Here is a 17979-nt window from a genome sequence, read left to right as displayed (position 1 = left end):
ATGCTAGGTAACTGGCTAGTATTGTTACTAGCAGAGTAAAGGACTTGAGGAACTTCAAGAGCAAACAAGAGTCCCGATCCAGACACAGAAAGAGGAGATTGTGGGAGCAGAGCCACAGACTTGCAGGATTTACAGCTTGCTCAGAGTGTGCCTGGTGATTCTGCAAAATGTTAGGACTGGAAGGAGCCCTGTAGTTACCTCTTTTTACAAATGAGGAAGCCCAGAACAGGGGAGCACTGCCGCATCATAAGGTTAGTGTCAGAACATGGACACTGGATTTGGTTCTACTCCAGGAGGTTGAAAACAAAGAGAAGCTGCCATTGAGGTACCACTGTTATCCAACTACAAACAGAAGCCATTCAGCCTCACCTGATTTATAGACATTTTGCCTCCCTTGCGAGAGGACCTTTGGTCCTAGGCATCATTAATCAAGATGTCAGTGCATTTCATTTCTAGTTCCTCCCCCTTTGCTCTCCTTACTACAGGAAAAGCAGGGTGTGGGTAGATGTGTGACTGATTTATGTCAGTGCACCTGTTTTAACCTTTGAAACCAAAACTCCCGCTACAGGAGGTATTCAAGTGAATGTCGTGAGGGAGCACATTTCCATACCAGCTCTCATTTGGACGGCGAATGGATGGAAATGAATATTAAGCTGTATATTAAGCTTGGGCAAGTAGCCCAAGATGGAGAGATTCATAATTCCACTTCCTCTCAAACGTGAATATGTGTTACACTGGAGATTTATTAGAACTGAACTGATAAAAGGCTTGCATAGGACTCAGAGATTTAATTTGGCCCAAATTTTGGGTTATATTAACTGGAGTTTCTTGTCTTTGAAGGAACTTAATTAAGGTTACTTCATCACTCCATTCTTATTAAGAAAAATGTCAAATTTTGTCCTGAGTTAATTCCAACAAAATTCTGTTTGTTTCAACCAAGCCCTAACCGCAAAATTTCTGTGAACAATTATACTAATTTAAAAATGCTTATGAACATATTTTATTATTTCACTGAAATATCCTTGGGAAGTTATGGTTTCCCTGGCATGCTAATTGCATGTAGAGCAGAAAGGAAAGTTAAAAAGGATAACGTGAGGATTTAGTCAACTGGCTGACCAAAAATGTTCACAATTTTAGACAAAAGAAATGGGAGAAATTTCCCTTAAAAAACTTTTAGATTTCTTTGAGTAAATTAGAAAACAACATATGAGGGGCACCTGGGTGGCTCAATCAGTTGAGCATCAAGCTCTCGATTTTCACTCAGGTCATGATCTCATGGTTCACGGGATCAAGCCCCTCTTTGCCATTAGCACAGAGCCTGCTTGGGATTCTCTCTCTCTGTCCCTCCCTCTCTCTCCAAATAAATAAATAAACTTTAAAAAAAAAAAAAAGAAAGAAAAGAAAACAACATGTGAAAAAACAAATAAGAATGCAAGATAGCAAACCCTGGCCCTAAATTATGGATCAAGAGAATAGGGGCTGAGCAGCACAGGCTGAGAGCACCAGAAGGGCTTTATAGTGGAGAGGAGAGTTGTGTGCTAGGTCTTAGATCAGTGAATGTAAGTTTGATGTGGACAAGAGTAGCTGTGAATCTAGAATTGGTGCTGCACTGTCCAGCTGGCATCATGATATAAGGGAAACACAATGATTTACATTTTTTTTCCATCTTTGGCTACAAAATCTACAAAACTACCAATAACAGACCAAAGGAAATGAAAGAACTTAAATTTGATGAGAAATAAAATAGACTACATTTGCTTTTTAAAATAAAAGCAGAGATCATAAAATTTTATTAAATGCATAGTCTTTATAAAATCTTATGCTTTAAGCATCAGTAAATTTGTTCTGGAAACCTGCAACACATTTATGGAATTGCATTTTAAAAGATGTGCTGAAGTTTAGAATAACCATGTTAATGTTAAACAGTTATGAAATATTTATTCTTATTTATCGTCCTGTGGGAGACAAAAATTATAATTGTGTGTAGATCTGTAGGAAAAACTAAGCCCAGTAACTTTAAAACCTGAAACAAACAACAGTAACAAAACAAATGTCCACCGGTTCTGACATGAAAATTCACTGGTTTTTCTAACTGAATACATTCTACATTATCTACAACTTAATTTATAAAAGTTTAAAAAGAAATACTATTTAGAGAAATATAGACACCTCAGGTTTATAACTAATTAAGAAGAGATACATATAGATCACAAGAAGCAGAAAAGAGAAAAAATGAAAAGGAAAGCATGTAATCATATGCACATAAAATAATGTCAGCTACTGTATTAATTATGCAGAAGTTAGATTCCTTTTGGTTTATCTAGCTCATTACTTATTGTAGAAGACCAGAATCCAACAGATAGATAATATACACCCCAGGGAAAACTACTAGAGTTCACATGTTTAAAGAAGAACCCAGCAAATCAAATCTACATGCTGTTTAATAGTTTTTGCCATGATAATGACAAAATCACCCACTTATACAAATCCTACATTTGTCTACAAAATATAGTACAAAAAAAAAAAAAAGAATTGAAGATACCTCAACTTTGAATGTCTCCTTATAGGAACTATTCTTTAATGACATCAAGCTTTTATTACCAACATGATTTACCTTTAAATGTTCATTGACGCATGATTTTTAGAATTGCAAATAGAGTTTTGAGGTAAGGGTCTTCCCCCCAAGTCATATCCCTAAAGTGCAAAGTGTCCAGGATGTTCTGTCAAAGGTCAAATGAAATGCAAACATGCATGCCCTCAGATTTCCAACAGAGATATGGAAACTAACTCTCCCTTCATAACACCTGCTAATTATTGACAGGTCTAAGTATATCAATTTGCATTCAATGAACCAAACATTCAAAGGAAATATATTTTATGCTAACATAAGCTGTATATCAAGCTTGGACAAGAAGAGAAAATAGGATTCCTCATAATGGCTAGAGTATTAATAACTCAGATTGAAAGCAGATCCACCATGCTACAGTGGATACCATATGAAAATAAGGGGAGGAAGTACAGAAGGAGTGACCAAATTGACCTTCAAAATGCCTTCACCCCAGATAATATTTCAGCTGCAATTCAAAGGATGTGTAGCTATTTTCACAGAGACAGAAGTTTGGGGTAAAGAGTGAGGTGATTTCAGGGAAAGAGAAACCATGTTCCAAGACATGGATTTCTAAAAGGGCTTAACTTTTTAGAGGTGCAGGAAAGGAAATGTCAGAAGACACAGTGGGCCAGCTGGGTCCAGACTGTGAAGGAACTTATGAGCCATGCCCAGGCATTTGGACTTTATCTAGGAGGGCACCTGAAAGCTAAGGCAGGTAAACATTGCAGTTAAAATACTTTTTCTTTTTTTTTTTTAAGTTTATTTATTTTGAGAGAGACTGCACACAAATGCAAGCAAGGGAAGCCCAGAGAGAAAGGGAGAGAGAGAATCCCAAGCAGGCTCTGCGCTGTCAGCGCAGAGCCCAATGTGGGGCTCAAACTCAAGAGCTGTGAGACCATGACCTGGACCAAAATCAAGAGTTGGACACTTAACAAACTGAGCTACCCAGGCACCCCTATAGTATTTTTTCAAACAACATTTAATTCCTAGTTATTTCCAAGATGGGGGCATAGACCATGCATAAAGGAGGTAGTCTCCTATGTGGTGTTATTTGAAGAACTCTGTCTCCACCTTGTCATTAATGCCTGACTCCCACAATTACAGACAGAGGTGGATGCCTTTGGCCAGTGTGATAATATTCCCACTGAAAAAGAAAAAGTTTGAGCTGCAGCCACTGTTAACACTGTAGTTTGAATTACTTTATGGGGTCTTTTGACAGAAATTCGGTTTCTAGAAGAGAGGAAACTGCAAGAAAGCACTGAAGACTTTCTTTTTTTATATAAGATCTTTTAAAATGTTTATTTACTTTGAGAGAGAGAGAGAGAGAGAGAGAGAGCGAGCATGGGAGGGGTAGAGAGAGAGAAACAGACAGAATCCCAAGCAGGTTCCACACTGCCAGTGTGGAGCTCGATGCGGGGGTCGAACTGACAAATTGTGAGATCGTGACCTGAACCAAAATCAAGAGTGGGATGCTTAACTGACTGAACCACCCAGGCATCCCTGAAGACTTTCTTCATAATTTGCCTAAGGTCAGTTTCCCTCCTTGTGAACCAATTCTCTAGCAGCTATTATACTCATTCCCTCTTCCTCAGGAGAGGAACAGATCACTTTTCACTTTCATTTCATATATTCCTTTTCCATTTAATGATGTATTTGGCAGATTTGCTGCATTCAAATAATGAAGAAAATTGGTGCATTAAGTTATCATAGAACAATGGAAGCAGCTACTCTAAAAAGCCCACTAATAACAGTCACACTGCTAAAACGAACACCAGAGAGATTTCTATTCTGTTCCTTTCTATTCTATTCACATTAATACAAAGAAATACAGCCCTCAGCCCTAACACAAAGTGACAATAGACATAGCAGTTCAATTTGAGCCTGATGAGGGCAAATTCAGTGGCAGAGTACCAGTCGCCTCTGACTCCCAAGTGGCCTCTCTGGGCTTGCATCAGCCACCTGGTCTGATGGACTTTTTCTTGCTTCCCACTTTCACCACCCTTTGTCATTTACCAAACAATCTTATAGCTGTGTCACATCTCTCCCCTTTCCAGAGCACCCTGCACATACCCGTAATCTCATTGTAAGACATAGGTTTTTACCATTTATTCCTTTGTAGATGTTTTTATGACTACTAGATCAAGTCCAGACTCCTCTGAGGCATTCAAAGTATTTATGGTCCTTCAAAATGTGTCTCCACTAACTTCAATAATATGTGTCATTCATCATTCCTTGGCTCCAGAGAAAAGAAGCCCTTCGGTCTTTCATATTCAAAGCACTCTTTGCTCAGGCAATCTCGCCTGCTTATACAAGGCAGCCATGGAAAGCTGTGCATGTGGTAGACTGCACAACTTCAAAAAAAAGGTGCCATTTATACATAGCCTGTACAACTATAGGTGGGCAGCCCTGTGCCTGGACTTCCCTATAAAATAATTTCTAATTCAAAAAGTTACATGAATTAAATGAGAGAGAAATATTTACTCTATTTGGATTTGGTTTTTCTTTTGTTTATAAGAATTTTAAGAGAATAACATTGATACTTTTAAAACATACAGGCTGGTATCTGGCATGGATTTATTCCTTTCCCTATCACTGTTTTTACTGACTTTATGAGGTCACTTGACCTCAAAAAAGTCATGTAGGAGTCTTTGCTCCTAAATCAGTTACTCTGAATCTCTGGTTGATTTTTTTTTGGGGGGGGGGGTGGTGGGGGGGAGGAAAGGGATCAAATGCATTGATCAAGAGAAATGAATCCAAGAGCTCTTTGCTCAAAATCATCTTCCAAGGGTCATCAGCTCTAGCTTGTACTGGAATCACCTGAAAAGTCTTTAAAATGACTGATGCCTAGGTCTAAACCCAGATTCTAATGTATCTGTCTGGAGCATGGCCTGGTAAATGGGTTTGTTTGTTGTTGTTTTTTTTTTTTTTTAAGCTTCCAAGGAGATTCTACTGTGCGGCCAACGATAAGAAACACTGTCTCTATGCATGCCATACCTGGAAATCAATTGATTTCTTAACATTTCTCATTAAAGATGTCTATCGCTTGTTCCACCCACTTCCATGTTAGAATACTAGTAATTCACAGCTTGGTATCATTTCACTTTAGTTAGATCACATGTTTCTCTCTTTGGGATGTAACATTTGGAAGGGGGCAGAGTAGGGAAAGTAGCAGCAAATAATGAAAAGAAACAAAAGAAACAAGTTCTCTCCCTAGTTCTGGGTAGCTGTGAACACCCCTAACGCAAAGGGACCCCAGGATCTCATTTACATCCCACTTCAAAACCCTCACATTCCTGCTGGTGATGAATTAAAATACCCATAGTTTAGATCTTCTTCTTAATTAAAAAAAAAAAAAAAAAGAAGAAGAAGAAAAACAATGAGCCCCCACTCTCAAATACATTCATCTTAAACATCTAATACAAGAAAGCCAGAACTTATTGCCCTATACTTTATAGCCACCAAAATTTCTCACAATGTAGAAGGGTATGAGACCACTGCACTAAAGCAGAAAGAATATTCAACTTAAGAATCTTTTTGAGTATGGTTTGACTTTTCTTGAGCATGGTTTGATTCCCAAGCTGATCAGCTTCTAACCTTTCTAAGACTCAACTTCTTCATACATTATAGGGAATTATGGTAAGGATTAAATAAAATATTGTAAATAAAAACTCTTGGTTCATATCAGCCATTCAGTGAATGCTACTGAACTGAAAACTCTCTAGGCAAGGAAAGACAGTTAACTAATATCTGGCCTCTGGTGCACTGGTCCTACAAACACCTAATCCCCTGAGTTAGGTGATAAGTGAAAGCTGATAAGTAGGGTTGCTCAGTGATAGTTCATCCTGGAATTATTTTATTTTATTTTTTTAATTGAAGTATAGTTGACATACAATGCGACATTAGTTTCAAGTGTATGAAACAGTGATTCAGCATCTCTCTGTGTTATGCTACGCTTATCATGAGTGTAGCTACCATCTGTTACCATGTGATGCTATTATAATACCATTGACTATATTTCCTATGCTGTACCTTTCATTTCCACGACTTATTCATTCCATAACTGGAAGACTGTACCATACCAACAGTATTTTAAACCCCCCCCTTTTTTTTAAGTAACAAATCCCAGTAAGACTTCTCTAATCAAAATAATGTGTTTCTTCAGACTTTTCTCACTGGTCTCACTTTCAAATCCTTTTATGGTATTTATTACCTCTCTCTAAACTCTGTTTTCATGGTTTCTTTCAAATTATGAAGTCTATAATAATCCTCATTTTCCATGCTACTATTGCTAATTAAAAATCATGCAGCTGGGGGTCGCCTGGGTGGCTCAGTCAGTTAAGCATCCGACATTGGCTCAGGTCATGATCTCACGGTTCGTGGGTTTGAGCCTCTTGTCAAGCTCTGTGCTGAAAGCTCAGAGCCAGGAGCCTGCCTCAGATTCTGTGTCTCCCTCTCTCTCTGCTCCTCCCTTCCTCATGCTCTGTCTCTTTCTCTCTCAAAAATAAATACTAAAAAAAATTTTTTTTTAATTACACAGCTGGGAAATCTGGTAAACTTATTGGGCCACCTTGACAATTAATGTTCCCATCCTGAGCTCTAAATACATTAGTGTATGTGAGTAAGGCTCATATATACTTGAAAATTTTCCATAGTAGTATGTGTCAGAAGCTACCAATGTTAATTTTTCCATGTTGCCCTTCTTAAATCTTAACCAAGAATACTGACTTGTAGTAGGAAACATGTGCTAGATCTGAGACTTTTAGATCATCTCCCAAATCATGATGAAAATATATTAACCAGTCAACAATCAGAAAGTATTTATTTAACACACAGACAGTTTTCTAGCATTGGATGTGTGAGCAGGGAAGTGGGGAAATATTTATTCAAGATTGAGATGAATTTTCCACATAATCGGGTGTCCCGAATATCGAAACTTAGCTTTTCAAACATCAAACACTCTTTTTATTTCATCCATTTTTATTGGTCAATGACACCAAACACTTTTTCATAATCTAGGCACTAACCATAGGAAAAACTTGTCCACTGATAAGCACCATACTGAAGCCACACTCCCAAAACACTAGACAATGAACATCCAACTTTCCTGGGAAAATACCCTCCGAGGAATTCACATCAACCATATAAGAAATTCCAGCCACAAATCTGGGCTTGGGGAAGTCAAAACAAAGTAATATCTTTATACCTACCAACAGAAAACTCAGCTCTATTTTCTAGTTTCCTGGAATTTGGAATATGCTTTTGGGATTGCCATTTTAACGTACATTTCAAGTTGGTCATATTAACATTAAGATCAGAATCCTTCAAGCTCCAAACTGTTAATGTCAGAACTTTAGTTTCATTCAGGGTTCCCTTTATGAAGAATTTCTGAGAATCCTAGGGCATATTTTAGATGTGCCCAAGAATCAACCCTGGCTGCTGCTCAGTCATGGCCAGCAGACCCAGCACTTCACAGCTGCCACTCTGAAACCACCTCTGCCACCTCCAGCAGACTTCAGCTAATTATGCTCCAGTAGTGGGAGAAAGAGAACACTCCTTCCTCTACACCTGCTGTACAAGAGGAGGGAAGAATTTCAGGAAGAGAGTCAGCTGACGCAGGTCCTCCAAGTCACCTCCACAACCTCTTCCCTTCCCTGGGTCCCCACGCTGCCTGGCTGGCTGCTCAGGATGGATCCAAGAGTCAGAAACACACTTTACCACAAACTACCACCCCCCTCCCTATGCTCCCTCCTGCACTAGGACAGACCCCTGGCCCCATGATGAGGGTGAATTCTCTCCTAAGAGCTCCCTCATCCTAGGACCTCCATCACTTTCAGTCCATCAGGCCCATCTGATGTGCCAACTTCAGCTACAGAGAGAATTCAAGCTTTTTTTTCCAGCAAGCCCTCCAGACCCCACGTGAGTCACTGGGTATCTGGCTCAACTCCAGATATCAGGCACATCTCAGTCTGGATACAGCCCAGTCAGAACATCTTGTAAACAGAGTCTCTGTTTAATGTTCTAACTTTGAGAACCAGGCCCAAATCCAAGAAACAGACACAAACTTCATTTGGAGGTGGTTGAGAGCACAATTTATCTAAAGTAGGTTGTTTGGAGGAGCTGATTCCAGCTATGTCACGTCAAGATTTCTATTTGTCATGTAGGCACATAATTTAGCCTATGCTAGCTAGTCTAAGCTTTGTCTCTTCCCTGTCATGTTTCCAGGAATACAAATAATATTTTCTCTAAGAAGACTGTTAATCAGGAAGCAGGGGTGCCGAATTTGCCTGTTTAGCACCCAAATACATTCATCCAGACAAGAAGTCTCAGTTAAAGTCAAAATCTTGTGAGGTTCTTAGTCTGGTTTTCCTACACAGCACAACCTCAGAATCCAAAAGAGGAGAGGGAGGAGAGGGGAAAGTTTCTAAAAATGGTTCAGTTGGTTTCTCATACTTTTTAACTAAAGAATATCTGGAAGCTAAGAAGTAAGATATGTGGATTATATTTTCAGCTTAAAAATAATGGGAAAACTACACAGTATAATATATTGCATTGTTTCCATATTTTAGTCTTAAGGTTAGATGTTTTTATTCACTCTCTAAAACAATCACTTCTCCACCTGCCAACATGGGAACTTCATAATAGTGCTTTGTAGTTCATCCTGGGGGTTACAATAAAACTTCCCCTAAGAACTTGGAAGTAAGGTTGATATAAATACAGTTTCTGATAAATAAACTTTGAGATCAACATAATGACCAGAAGATAAGCAAAATTACCTTTAAAGAAAAAGAGTGGATTTGAGTCCAAAAGACCTAAGCATATGCTTATTGACTAAAATCATTACCAAAGAAGGAGTCAAACAGAAAAGTGAGGAGGGGGAGAAGGACCAGGCATAGTTACTTACAGAAAGAAGCCACCTAGACTCTTCCATGCAGACTTTCTTAGGAACGATCGCCAAGACTTCTGAGCCACTCAGATTCTCTATGATGAGAAAGTAATACCCCAAATGTACTTGGGCCTTGATTCATCCAATGCCTCCGTCCTAATTCAACCCCTGACAAACAGCCTTTCTTGTGTGAACTTCCAGGGCAAGCCTATCTATGGGGAGAGAAGGCACTAACCGTACAAACTTGGACTCAACCACAAATGTGAACTGAGCCCCCCTCAAGTGCTTGGCTCTTGTCCTAGGCGACAGGGATAAAGTGGAGAATTAGACATTTGAGGTCGTTGGGGCTAATGCAAATAAGTAAACAAATAAATAAGATAATTACAGCTAGTGATCACTACTAAATAAATAAATAAGCTGAATAATGGACTAGATAATTGCTGGGAAAGAAGATGGATGTTTTAGAATAGGGGTCAGGAATGGCTTCCTTGAGGAAGTGACATTTAATATATAATAACATTATATATTAACATTAAAATGTCCTTATTACCTAAAGCAATCTATAGATTCAGTATAATTGCTGTCAAAATACCAATATTACTTTTTACAGAATTAGAACAATAATCCTAAAATTTGTATTGAACCACAAAAGATCCTGAATAGTCAAAACAACCTTGAGAAAGAAGAATATGGTTGGAGGTATCACAATGCCATACTTCAGGATATACTACAAAGCTGTAGTAATCAAAACAGTATGGTTCTGGCACAAAAATAGACACATAAATCAATGGAACACACTAGAGAGACAAGAAATATACCCACGCTTATATGGTCAATAATCTATAACTAAGGAGGCAAGATTATACAATGGGAAAAAGACAGTCTCTTCAACAAATGGTGTTGGGAAAACTGAACAGCTACATGCAAAAAGATAAAACTGGACCACTTTCTTACACCATATACAAAAGACAGGTGATGGGTACTAAGCATGGCACTTGTGATGAGCACTGGGTGTTATACATAAGTAATGAATCACTGAATCCTACTCCTGAAACCAATACTACACTATATGGTCACTAACTAAAATTTTAAATAAAATAAAAATAAATAATAAATAAATAAAAATTAAAGCAATAAATAAATAGATTCAAAATGGATTAATAACCTAAATGTGAGACTTGAAACCATAAAACTCCTAAAATAAAACATAGGCAGTAATCTCTTGCACATTGGCCTTAGCAACATATTTATGGATATGTCTCCTCAGGCAAGGGAAACAAAAGCAAAATTGAAATATTTGGACTACACCAAAATACAAGCTTTTGCACATCAAAGGAAACCATCAACAAAACAAACAGGCAATGTATTAAATGGGAGAAAATATTTGCAAATGATATATCTGATAAGGGGTTAATATCCAAAATATATAAATAACATATACCACTCAACATCAAAATAATAATAAAAATAATAATCCAATTAAAAAATGGGCAGAGGACCTGAATACAGATTTTTCCAAAGAAGATACACAGATAGCCAACAGCCACATGAAAAGATGTTCAACATCACAAACCATCAGGGAAATACAAATCAAAACCACAATGAGATATCACCTTATATCTGTCAGAATGGCTAAAATCAAAAACACAAAAAATAACAAGCATTGGTAAGGATAAAAGGAAACTGTTATGCACTGATGGTGGGAATATAATTGGTGCAATCACTATGGAAAACAGTATGAAGTTTCCTCAAAAAATTAAAAATAGAAATGTCATACAATCCAGTAATTCCACTACTGGGTATATACACAAAGAAAACAAAACACTAATTCAAAATATATATACATCCCTATTTTTATTGCAGCATTGTTTACAATAGCCAAGATATGGAAGCAACCCAAGTGCCCATCAATAGATGAATGGGTAAAGAAGCTGCGGTATATATACACAATGAAATATTACTCAGCCATAAAAGAGAATGAAATCTTACCATTTGTGGCAACATGGGTGGAGCTAGAGAACATTATGTTAAGTGAAATAAGTCAGATAAAGAAAGAAAAATACCATATGATTTCACTTATATATGGAATCTAAAAAACCAAACAAAGCAAACAAACCATAGGCTGAGCCTATCCTGAGCATTTTCCAAAAGCACTTTTCAACTGATTTTTTAAGTTAGACATCCACACAATGGCAGAGAAGACCATGGTAACAAGACATAGAGCAAGCAATGTTGAAAGGGAGTGTGAGGCACAAAAACAAGCTAGGTAAGGGTAGTGCCTTTTTTTGTGCTTGCCCTTCATCAAACACAGTGCAGGCCCCACTTCACCCCAACCCCTGCCTAACTCTCTCCTAGGCTTGCACCTCCAGATGTTAGAACTTGGCTGCGCCTCTGCCTGACTGCTTGATGAGAATCCAGACTCTACCAGGCAAAGACAGAGGAAGAAAGTTTCTAGGCAGAGGCAACAGGAAAAGTTCTGAAGCAAGATGTCTACCTTAAAAAAAGCCTAACATTCCTTTGGAATTTCAATGTGCCTGGAGCTTTATGAACAAGGAGAAAGTAACAGGAGAAATGGCCAGAGAACCAAACAGGTGCAGAGCCACAGGAAGAGATTTCGGATTTATTAGAAGCCAATAGGAAGCAAGGGAAAAACATGACCTGATTTACATTTTTAAAAGATTCCATTGGCTACTGTGTGGAGAATAAACTGCAGGTGGTAGAGGAGACTCTACAAGTAGCCCAGGCAAGCAGTCTTGTGGCTTGTCTAGGGAGACAACAGTAGTGTTGTGGAAAAGTGAATGGCTTTAAGTCATATTTTGGAGACGGATCCACAGGACTTGTTGATAAGACAGATGGGTGGGATGGAGAGTCACACTTGGGCTTTGCAATGTGTGGTGCCTTCCACTGAAATTGGAAAGACATGGGGGTAGGACGGATTAAGAGCTTTTCAATGGTCATATCTTGTTTGAGATTCTCACTTAAAGACACAATTAGAGATGTCAGTTAGGCAGATGGGGTTCCTGGGAGAACATTAGGATAGATATATAAATCTAGAAATTATCTGTGCCTAGATGGTCCTTAAAGCCATGGCATTACTATCCTTGGGATGGTTATTTTTCATGGTAAATTAAAAAAATGAATTATTCACCAAGGCAGTAAGAGCCAAAATGGGACATCCCATAGCAGATGGCTGGTCTTGCCCAGGCTGGGTCTGCCCCTCTGCTTTGCCATATCCCTTACTTGAGAGCTGCTCCCACAAGGTTGTTTTGTTGTGCTTTCACATATAAAACATTATGTCCAAGTTGCCCCTTTATTCTGTGGATCAATGTGGGAATCTGAGAAATTGACATGTATTTAAAATTGTTTTAAATGCATCAAAGTGCTTACTTGGTTGAATAAAGAAATATTACACAAATAAAGGGGAAATTTAACCATATGTGAGATTAGGAGACTTGTGTAGATTAAGTCTCAGTTCTCTGACCAGAGTTTGTTGACTTTGGGCTCAATGTGGAAGGGCTCTATTATTACAGAATATTTGAGAACATAACAGAAAATGTTGGTTAAGTCCCTTGATGAGACAAGTATAAAAAAAAGTAGTGATAGAAACCCTAAAATTAAATTAATATAAGACAATGTCAATTCATCCCTTTAACAGTCTTTGATTAACTACTCTGTGATTACTATGTTGAATTCCTGCTCTTTGGGGGCTCCTTTTTCAGCAGAGGAGACAGACCACACCTTGGGACAGAGCTGGGTGGAGGCAGGTGTTACAGGCTTTTTGACTAAAGTGAGAAGGTGACAGTTCCAATGAGAAAAAGACAAGCAAATCACCCTAGAGGTGATTTCTCAAACACTAACCCTAACCCTGGCTGATTATATAAAAACGTTACATTCCTGCATGAAATTAAGATTTAAATTTTGATGTAAGTATTATGTGTTGTAATTAAATGAATTTAACTGACTCATTGATGTTTTTAGGAGCCCTTAGCAGCATTTTTAGTGGAGTCACCTCAAGATATTTCCATTTCCCCCATTCTCCTTTAATCTTTCGCCATCTTTTCTGTGTAAATCTGTAAGATTTGGGCGGAGCAACAGTCAACTTGCCTTACAACCCCAACCCCGTAATTACTTACAGGAGTCTCATATAAGTGCAGCATTAGAGGCAACAGAAGAGAGGAGGAATGAGGTGAAGCCCCTGACTTCCATTTCACTCCAGCCTCAAGGAGAGCTGCTTCTTTGATTAAAGGAACCATATTTCAAAGACTGAGACAAATTATTCCCTATGGACACAGTGGGGAAACAGGCAGGCTTACACTGAAACTAGTTCCTAGCCTTCTCTCTATTATCCTTTTTGCACTTTCTCATTTCCAAAAACCTTTGGAAAGACAACCACCCAAGCCTACTCAACCTGGGAGAAGCCCAGCTAGCCACCTTGCTATTCTGGCTTCTTTTGTTTTCTCTCTCTCTCCCCCAGTTCCATCCTTCCCTCTCTGGGACTCTCCCTAATGTGGAAGACGGGCTCAGGATCTATTGACCCAGCCTAAAGGCTGAGCCAGCTCTGCTCTAGACTTTGGGGCACATGTTCTCTTACCTTAACTACCCACCTTCTCTTCTCACACTGATGGCTGCAGCCTATAAACCATTTAAGTGTTAAGATCCAGGAATCTGTTTGGTCTTTGGTTTCAGATCATTTGGGATGAATTCGCTTAGGTAAAAAAATTCTCCTTAAGATCTCATCTAACTAACTAGAAATTTACATTAGGATTTGGGGTCAATGCCCTGATTGATGACAAATCTGCCTTGCTTTGCTGGTCATTAACCTGAGCGTGTGTCTGCCTCAGGGACCTGGATGAGATAAGTGGCTATGACAGGACAAGATCCACTGTACTGTGGGGTCCCTAGGCCAGAATCTCTATTAATAACACTCTTTACTAGCACCTCCATTTCATGATTAACAAACATCAGGCTTTTCAAGGGCTCTAGAATCCACAGACATTTTTTTAACATATGAACATTGAGTGAGTTGTTATAAAAGCACCTTTGTTCTTCATGACACATTGTACCTGGATGAAAGGACTCATTCTAAAAGGCAAACGCTACCCTTCCCCATCATGCCAGAACTCACTGTATGCCACAAAGGTGGCATCAACTGCAACATAAGATAATAATCACATACACACACTCACAATCACAGCTCAGTTTGATGTTTTACCTGTGAGAGGCTTATTAAACCTTTTAAAATACTTTTATTCTTCATAATTGATTTCTATGACACTGCACCAAAATGCCCTCCTCTTTTCCCCCCTGTCTGCATTACCCCCTAAGATCATTTGGTTCCAGATAGCCAACCCGTGAATTGAAATCAGGCAAGAATGAATTCTGCCCATGTGTATCGAACCTGGTATTCTATTTTTCTTCCTGGAAATTTCCTCATTGCAAGTTATAGAACTCAGGCGCCAGGTGCTACAGCCTTTTTCAGACTTCTGTCTAGAACGGACCTAAGTCCAGAGACCTTCCTTACCTTTAGTTGAACTAGATGCACATCCACATGCTTGCTGTCTGAGTCCTGCTGGACTGAATAGGTTAGGTCACGGACCCTCTCTGAGGTCATCCGGAGCCAGGTCTCAATTTCAGGTAAATGGAGAACAATCTTCCAGTCAGCCCCTGTATGCAATGGGGGTGGCTTTTCATACTGCTGGTCAGAATCCATATCCTTCATTGCCTCTTCTCCCTCACCCTGCTCCACAGTGGGCGTCAAGTTGATGGCCATGGGTGAAGCATCAGTAGCCATGGGATCCAGGTCCTGAGACCTCAGAGGGGAAAGTGTCACGCTCATGGTTAACATGGAGAAGTCTAAACCTTACTTCTTTCCAAAACAGCTGAAAGGCAAGAGGAAAGAAGAAAGCAAGAGTCAGACAAGATTGCCAAATAAAGAAATCATACTTCGCAGAAGAAACAGGATTTCTAAATTAAGCCAGATTTCTAAATTAAGAAACCATAGCTCATGGCAAAAACAGAAGGAGGTGTTGTGAGTTTCTACATAGTAGCTCCAAGACCCAGCATATAATAGGAACACAAAACCATGTGGTATTGCCTACCCCACCATCCATCGTCTCCTCATTCCTTACTAACAAAATCCTGCTTTTCAGCTGTGCATATTCCTGCCAAGAATTTACAACTACATTCCCTATCTCCATCACAGCTAGGTATGGCCATGTGGCTAAGTTCTGACCAATGAGGTGTAAGTGAATGTGTGGGAGAGCTGCTTAAAAGGAGCTGACTTAATTTAGGAGGGGCCTCCTTTCTGCCCTTCTGCTTCTCCCCCTGCTTCTAGCCTATAATGTGGACTTGATGACTAGAGTTCCAGTTTTTGTCTCTGACCAGGAGATGCATTTGGGTATGGCAGCAGAGGATGATAGAGCAAGGTGGTAGGAACATGGATCCCACAGGATAACAAGGAGCTATTGTATCTGTCTTAGACTGCTGCCCTGAACTACTTTTATTGAGAGAAGAACAAACTTCTATCTTGTTTTAGTCACTATCACTTGGGGCTTTTCTACTATAAGCACCTAAGCATCATCTTGGCTATTATAATCAGTATATTCAATACGTGGGATAACTAGAGAGGCAACAAGGTTTTAATTAACAAAAACACTATGCTGAATTCAGGAGAGGTTGCTCCTTTCTATGATATGTTAGATAAAAGGATATCATGCAGTAATTCCAAACCTATACTTTGCCAAAAAGTATAAGTCAGGAATTAGTATATGCAAAATATCTAATTAACTATCAACTTAAATTACATTAATTTTTGGTGATATTGAAAATTTTAGAAGCTTCTAGAATTTCAAGAGTAATAAATTGCTCTTAAACACTTAACATTAAGAAGTTAACTAAATATGTTTAAAATAACATAACTGTAAGTCATAATAAACTTTCTTTTAAAGTAAAGTTGATAAGCTTGTTAGTAAGCTAGCTTACTAATGTAATGATCTAAGCTATATAATTTATCTTTCTTCTAGAACTAGTCTAACATAAAATGACAACGTTTAGGATCTTGTACTTTAAACATTTCAAATAGACATTTTTAGTTTCAGAAGCAGCTTCTTCTACTCAAGGTAGTGGGTTTCTTTTCCTTTTTTTTTTTTTTTTTAATATTTAATGTCCATTTATTTTTGAGAGAGAGAGAGAGAGAGAGAGAAGGTACAAGTGGGTAAGGGGCAGAGACAGACAGAGGGGGGCAGATGACCCAAGAGGGTTCCCTGCTGACAGCAGAGAACCCAGTTTGGGGCTCAAACTCATGAACTGAACTGCAAGATCATGACCTGAGATGAAGTCGGACAGTGAACCTACTGAACCACTCTGGCATCCCTGGGTTTCTTCTTCTTTTATGAGACTTTCTCTCGTTCTACACATTCTAGCTTCCTTCTCCAAAGATGAAATGTGGTTGAACAAAATATGAAATTAAATGTGATTGCCAGAAAGTAGCCTTTATTTCTCTAGATTGAATAGATTCTCACTATTCACTTAGTAACAATAGCAAAATTATTTTACCTACAAAAATAGAGGGGAGAAAAATCAAGAAAGCTCCCATTTTGACCAGCAACATGTAACTTTCCATACAGAAATGGGCACAGAGAATGAAAAAACTTATTGAATTGACAAAAGCCTTAAGAATAAGTTATTCCTATGACATATTATTTCAGAAACCTTCCAACTCTGCATTGCACTGCCCCCCCTCCCAATTTCTTGAACATTTAACTTTTAAATTAGATGATAAGCAGGATTATGGATGAATTTTTGAAACCAAAGTTATTTGTAAAAATAAAATATATGTCTTAAGGTAAGTTTATCACTCTGGTACTGACCTTAGAAAGTGATTTTAGGCTTCAATTCAACAGTTTTCTCCATCTAATTGCGAGAAAGAGAAATCCATGCCCCACATTCTTAACCACTCTTACATACAATTTTTAAAATCATACAAGACCTGGCTATTTTTTTTAAGATTTTTTTAATGTTTATTTATTTTGAGAGAGAGAGACAGAGTGTGAGCAGGGGAGGGGCAGAGAGGGAGGGAGACACAGAATCCGAAGTAGGCTCCAGGCTCTGAGATGTCAGCACAGAGCCTGCTGGGGGGCTTAAACTCACGAACAGTGAGATCATGACCTGAGCCTAAGTCAGAAGCGTAACCAACTGAGCCACATAGGCAGCCCTAGACCTGGCTATTTAAAAAAACACAATTAAGAGATATCAAAACTTCAGAAGCAATAAAAGTCCAGGAAGAGTGAGCTGCCATCTACTTATTCATATCCTAGCCTCAGACAGGCTCTGGTTCTGATTTCTCAAAGCACTTTTAAATTTTTAATCAATTCACTTGCTCTCTGGGCGATCCGTTTAGAACACAATCCCAGAGAAGGAATCGGATACACAAAGGTTAATAAAGGTTTCCAATGGAAGGTCACAGAACTGGTGTTAAATGAAGAAGACA

General features: G+C 38.7%; 1 protein-coding gene across 6 annotated transcripts in view; it reads right to left on the bottom strand.

The window, feature by feature from the left end:
• The window catches only part of AKAP6 (A-kinase anchoring protein 6), a 487092-nt gene that overhangs the window by 360922 nt on the left and 108191 nt on the right, over positions 1–17979 (bottom strand). For all 6 annotated transcript variants that reach the window (XM_040476893.1, XM_040476898.1, XM_040476897.1 and 3 more), the window contains exon 2: positions 15013–15370. In XM_040476893.1, coding sequence (XP_040332827.1) covers positions 15013–15336 — 324 coding nt within the window. In that variant the 5' untranslated portion in view covers positions 15337–15370. The remainder of the gene's footprint in view (positions 1–15012; positions 15371–17979) is intronic.

The sequence above is a fragment of the Herpailurus yagouaroundi genome, unplaced genomic scaffold, assembly GCF_014898765.1.
Source record: "Herpailurus yagouaroundi ecotype Mexico unplaced genomic scaffold, PumYag 141, whole genome shotgun sequence".
NCBI lineage: Eukaryota > Metazoa > Chordata > Mammalia > Carnivora > Felidae > Herpailurus > Herpailurus yagouaroundi.
The sequence above is the reverse complement of the archived record's forward strand: the minus strand, read 5'-3'. Positions and strand labels throughout refer to the sequence as shown.